The sequence below is a fragment of the Callorhinus ursinus genome, unplaced genomic scaffold, assembly GCF_003265705.2.
Source record: "Callorhinus ursinus isolate GAN/ISIS: 27379988/994484 unplaced genomic scaffold, GSC_fseal_2.0 scaffold34, whole genome shotgun sequence".
Lineage (NCBI taxonomy): Eukaryota > Metazoa > Chordata > Mammalia > Carnivora > Otariidae > Callorhinus > Callorhinus ursinus.
Window position 1 is genome coordinate 2,855,825 of NW_027397096.1, and position 6,045 is coordinate 2,861,869.

General features: G+C 38.0%; 1 protein-coding gene across 6 annotated transcripts in view; it reads right to left on the minus strand.

Annotated features, from left to right (window-relative positions):
• The window catches only part of NSRP1 (nuclear speckle splicing regulatory protein 1), a 50,508-nt gene extending 47,538 nt beyond the window's left edge, over positions 1-2,970 (minus strand). For 2 of the 6 annotated variants that reach the window (XM_073879333.1, XM_073879332.1), the window contains exons 1-2: positions 2,927-2,943; positions 1,648-1,741 (exon numbers count right to left, since the gene is read on the minus strand). Coding sequence is in view for 2 of the 6 variants with exons in the window: in XM_025851389.2 (XP_025707174.1) it covers positions 1,648-1,741; positions 2,467-2,496; positions 2,927-2,946 (144 nt within the window). In the remaining 4 variants the exon portion in view is untranslated. The other 4 variants (XM_025851389.2, XM_025851390.2, XM_073879331.1 and 1 more) reach the window with 4 other exon arrangements.
• Positions 2,971-6,045: the final 3,075 nt, after the last annotated feature.

Sequence of the window (6,045 nt, forward strand, 5' to 3'; positions counted from 1 at the left end):
GGAGGGAAGGAGGGAAGGAGGGAAGGAGGGAAGGAGGGAAGGAGGGAGAGACGGAAGGAAGAAAAAGCAAAATGGCCTAGCCCTAGCTTTTCTGGCTCTAGTGTATCCACTGTCCACCAGCCTCATTTCACAATGGAAAAGAAAGAGCAATAATGTGTGTAAACTTTCCAGATCACTTGTATACACCCATCCTTCTCAAATATTTCGCTTTGTTATTACATGGGATGCCTGGATATGAAACTACAGAATAAGCAAGTTCACGGTAGGTGATTTAAAAAAAAATATATATTTGTATTTAAAACAAACGATGAGGGTGCTGTCAGTTCAATGGAGAACAGTCTTCAGCAAATGGGATGTTAGGACAACTGGATATCCCTATGCAAATAATAAAGTAGGACCCCTACCTCATATCCTATACAAAAATTAACTCAAAATGGATCACAGACCTAAATTTAAGAGGTAAAACTACAACAGAGGTGCAAATCTTTGTGACACTGGATTAAGCAGTGGTTTCTTAGGTAAGACACCAAAGCGTAGTAACCTATGGAAAAAAGCCAGACTTTCTCAAAATTGAATTTTTGTGCTTCAAAGGATATTATCAAGAAAGTGAAGACAACCCACAGAAGGGGAGAAAATATTTACAAATTATATCTAATAAGGGACTTGTATCTAGAATATATAAAGAAATTTTACAACTCGTAAAAGGACAAATAATCCAATTTTAAAATAGGCAAATGATATGAATAGACATTTCTCCAAAGATGATACATAAATGGCCAACATCACTGGCCACTGGGGAAATGCAAATCAAAATGATAATGTGATAGTGGTCTGGGGCAGAATATAGGGAAGTAGACTGACTGCATCTGGAGCCAATTTCTTCAAAAGAAGGAAAGCAAAAAGCAAAGAAGTATCTTAGTAAAAACTGAAAGAGAAGCTATCTTTCTTCCAGAACAAAGGAAGTACCAGATTAACGGATGCAAAACTCTTTTAGAAATACAGAAAATGACTCAAGTATTAGATAAGCATACATTTGGGGTTGTTTCTGCTGTAAGGTAAAACTTCCAAGAACACACATTTGTCTCTCTTGCGGCAATGTATACCCCAATTCCCTACGTTTCACAGGAAAACATTGTTTTGGCTGCTAAAATAAAAAATATTCATATTAGATATTATTGTAGTACTATCAATGGTAACTTCAAGCACTACCATAATTACAAGCAATTACATTTAGCAGACAATTAATAACCACAAAAGTAGTCTTAGAAAAAACTACTTTGCTAACAAAAATTTCTAGGCAATTGGTGACATCTTTATTAAGATCATTTTCAGGGATCTTCACACTAACAATTTTGTCACATCAGTATTAGCTATCTAAAACAACTTTGTATAACTGCTTAGAAATAACTGAAATTCACAACTTCAAAAAAAAAATCTTAGATTACCCACGTACCACTTATGAAGAAAAAAACTCAGTGAGAAGTCTTTCTTTAAATACTCCTTTTGATAATTCTGTAAATTATAATATACTCCAGATAACACTGTAATGACAAATAACTAAGGCAAGCAAAGACATCAAATTCACAAGTTCAATTTAAAAAATTATATATTTCCAACAATGCAATAGAAAAACATAGGTTCCCTTACCTCATCATCATCATCAGAATCATTCCCAAACACTGATGGTTTTTGCAAAACAGGGTGCAACTGCTGTGCTTTCTTTGGCAAAATAAGCCCATACCTGCATTTTTTTTTTTGAAATAGAAATTACACCATTATATTTAAATGTTAAAAAATAATACATTCACTACCTCATCCAGATGAAGCTACCAAGTCAAAACATGTCATATTGCTTATGAACACATAACATTGTTTCTGCTTTTCAGTGATCTCAATATTCTAATGTCCATTAAGATTTTATAAGTATTACTTTTAAGCAATTATTTGCAGGCAAGGGCCAAACTCAAATACCATTTTCATCAAAGAGAAGTAATTGAAGACTTCAGAAATGTTTTAGATGGTGAAATAATAATAGTAATGTTTTAGAAAGAACATGTTAGTGGAAAGCTTCAGTTTGTGCCCACTAAAAATTAGAAAACACTAAATTATCTGTGTGGTCGAACAAGAAAATAGCTATTTTTTCTTTGTCCCTACTGGGTACTTACATAGTTTTAAATAAGTTACTGGATTTTGTCACCCACGAAAAATTTTTACAAGATACATTAACTGAGAAATCCAAGTAGCCATGGGACAAATGCCCATTACACCCTATTGAGCTCATCTGCTCTGTCTTGGAGCATCTCAGAGAAGCATCATCAGATCAAACTCATTTAGTTTCTTACGTTTTGGCCTTTAAAATGCCGAGATCATGGGAAGTAAGGATTACACATCGATGGTAAAACTTCAAGAACACACAACATTTGTCTCTCTTGCGGCAATGTATACCCCAATTCCCTATATGCCTACCCTTTTCTGTGGCTTCTCAGCACAACATTCCTAAAACAAGAAGGGAGGGCGGGAATCAGGACTTGAGCCGCCAAGAACAAGGCCCTCTAAGGAAGCCAGGAATTGTCTCTCTTCTCATTGCCCATGAAAGCATCCAACCAGGGAGAAACTCAAGCGCGGGGTAGGAAGCAAGACTGAGGGGCCTCAGACCGAGCTTTTGGAAAATAGAAAAGTCTCGCTCTCTGCCCCTCAGCCTAACTTCCTTTATTTCCTCACAAGTTTCTCCCTCAAACTTCGGGCTTCCATCCTGGAAAATGTGTGGGGGAGGGGAATATGTTCCTCAGGATCTCTCGCTTTTCCCCCGTCTCTATCCCTGACGACACAAGCCCCTTCACTTCCAGCGCACTTTTACTCCTCGGCCAAAGACAAAGTCGCCGTAATTTTCCATTCCCAGCCTGACCCTAACTCCCGGATCACTCACTGCCTGCCCGGAATCGCCATCTTGCTCCCGTCTCCGCTGAACGTGGCCGACGCCGACGTGACGCCGACGCCGACGCCGACGTCGTCACGTAAACTCTCGCGCGGATTTGGGAGGCCTGGAATACTTGTAGCGGCTGAGTCGCTCTTTTGATTTGCTTATGCGTTGTAGGGAGCCGAGTCCTACCGCCTTCGGCTTTGTTTGGAAACGAACTAGCTGTCTTGAAATTAATGGGAAGAAGGGAATGACAGAATTCTAGGCCAGTAGTTCCCAAAGTGTGGAGTTAACCCCGGGAATTTGTTAAAAATGTAAATTCTCTGGCCCTTTCCCACACCTACTGCATCTGGAACTCCAGCAATCTGAATTTTAACGAACCCTCCAGGTAACTCTGATAATCAGTCAAGTTTGAAAAACACTGCCCTAAGGCTATCGATTTTTTTTTTCCGCCGAGGTATTCAGTGTGAGTATACCTGGCTCGGGGTAACTTGGCAGAAGATGAAAACCTATACGTTAATACTGGACCTAGGCTCACTGGACGAAATAATAACATCGTGGTAATACTGGGTATAGAAATCAAAATCACATATGACCTATGTATATTTTTAAATCTAGTCACATTCCGTCTGTTCCTTCACTAGCACTTGGCCCATTCCAAGCTAGTCTTACGCCAAAGTATCTTTTCAGTTACTGACAGAAGGATGTTAAAATTTCCAAATATAGTTGTGGATCTATTTCTCCTCTTAATTTTGTCAGTTTTGTTTCTCTTATTTTGAAGTTATGTTATTAGGTATATAAACATTTAGGACTGTTAGGTCCTCTTGCATTGATCTCTATACCATTAAATGATTTTCTTATTTCTCTTAACGTACTTTATCTGATATTAATACAGCCAGCTTTGATTGTTAGCATAGTATATCTTTTTCCATCCTTTTACTTTTAACCTATTTTAATCTATTTGTGTCTTTATATTCAAAGTGGATCCCGTGTTGATAGTATATAATTGGGTCTTGCTTTTTTTGTCTAATATGACGATTTCTTTTATTAGGGTGTTTAGAACATTTTCATTAAAGTGATTATGAGTATGGTTGCAGTTTTTCTATTTCCCCATGTGTTCTTTGTTCTCTAACCCTCCCTGCTTTTTCTGCCCTCTTTGGATTAATCAAGAAATTTTTATGATTTAGCCTAAGATTTTTATGTGCAACCTCTTTGTTGGCTCATTAACCATACTTATTTTTTTTAAGGTGTTGCTTTGGAGTTTCTCATTTTACATCTTTTTTTTTTAAGATTTTATTTATTTATTTGACAAACAGAGAAATAGTGAGAGAGAGAGAGAGCGAGAGCACAAGCAGGGGGAACGGCAGGCAGAGGGGAGAAGCAGGCTTCCTGCATGAGCAGGGAGCCCGATGTGGGGCTCCATCCCAGGACTCTGGAATCATGACCTGAGCTGAAGGCAGCGGTTTAACCAACTGAGCCACCCAGGCGCCCCTCATTTTACATCTTTATCTCAGTCCGTCTTCAAGTAAGAATATACTTCTTTATGTATACTTAAAAAACCTTACAAAAATATACTTCCATTTTCCTTGTCTTAGACTTTGTTACTGTTTTCACACATTTTACTTCTTTTTTTTTTTTAGATTTTATTTATTTATTCATGAGAGACAGAGGGAGAGAGAGAGAGAGAAGCAGAGGGAGAAGCAGGCTCCCAAGGAGCAGGGAGCCCGATGTGGGACTCGATCCCAGGACGCTGGGATCATGACCTGAGCCCAAGGCAGACGCTTAACCATCTGAGCTACCCAGGCGCCCCACACGTTTTACTTCTAACTGTTTATAAACACATAATAAATTGTTATTTTTGCTTTAAGCAATTGTTCAAAAACAATAATTTGAAATTATTTTAAAATAAGAGAAATATTATGTTTACCCACGTATTTACCATCTCTGTGTAGGTCAGATTTCTATCTAGTACAGCTATTCTTTTTTTTTAAGGGGGGAGGGGCAGAGGAAGGGGAAGCAAGAGAATCTTAAGTAGGCTCCACACCCAGTGCAGTGGAGCCCATTGTGGGTTCAGTATCATGACCCTGAGATCATGACCTGAGCCAAAATCAAGAGTCAGATGCTTAACCGACTGAGCCACCCAGGCACCCCCAGCCATTCTTTTTCAAACAGCTTTATTGGGATATAATTCACATATCATGCAATTCACCAATTTAAAGTGTATATAGTTCAATGGTTTTTAATACATTCAGAGAGTTGTACTACCATCACCACAATCAATTTTGGAATGCTTTTAATGCCCAAGAAAAGCATATATCCATCAGTCAATCATTTTACCCCAGACCCTTTGACTCTAGGTAACCAGTACTCTACTTGTCTCTTTAGACCTGTAGTTCTATCCGTTTTTGCTCCATGTACTTTGAAACTCTGTTATTAGATGTATAAATATTTAAGATTGCTATGACTTCTTAATTAACTGAGACCTATTTTTCATTATGAAATGACCTTCTTTATCATGGTAATATTCTTTGCTCTGAAATCTACTTTGTGTGCTATTATTATGGTCACTCCAGCCACTCTTTTGACATTAACTCCAGGGAAAGTGAAAAGATATTCAGAAAAGGAAAATAATTGTAATTTACTACATGGTTAAGCCCTAAATAGCATACATAGTCATGATAATGCAAACGCTGAATATAAAAAAAATTACAATGTAATATATTGAAATGAATGGAGGAATGAGAAATGTTTATGTGTTTGTGTGTGTGAACACACATACTGGGGAAGAAGCTAAATCTTTGTAATGCATACTGAGAGGCTAATAAGTATTGCTTAAATCAGGAAAAAAAAAAAGTGTAGCCACACAGCATGTTATTTCACACTGTGGAGGTACATGTCAAAATGAAAGCCAAAATAGGGGTTGGGAAACTTTTTATGCAAAGGGTCAGATAGTAGATATTTAGGTTTTGTGGGTCTTAGGGTCTTAGTAGCTGTAGTAGCTACTCAACAATGCCCTCGTAGTGCAAAAGCAGTCATAAACAATTGGGCATGGCCTTTCCTTCCCTTTCCTTTCCTTTCCTTTTCCTTCCTTCCTTCCTTCCTTCCTTCCTTCCTTCCTTCCTTCCTTC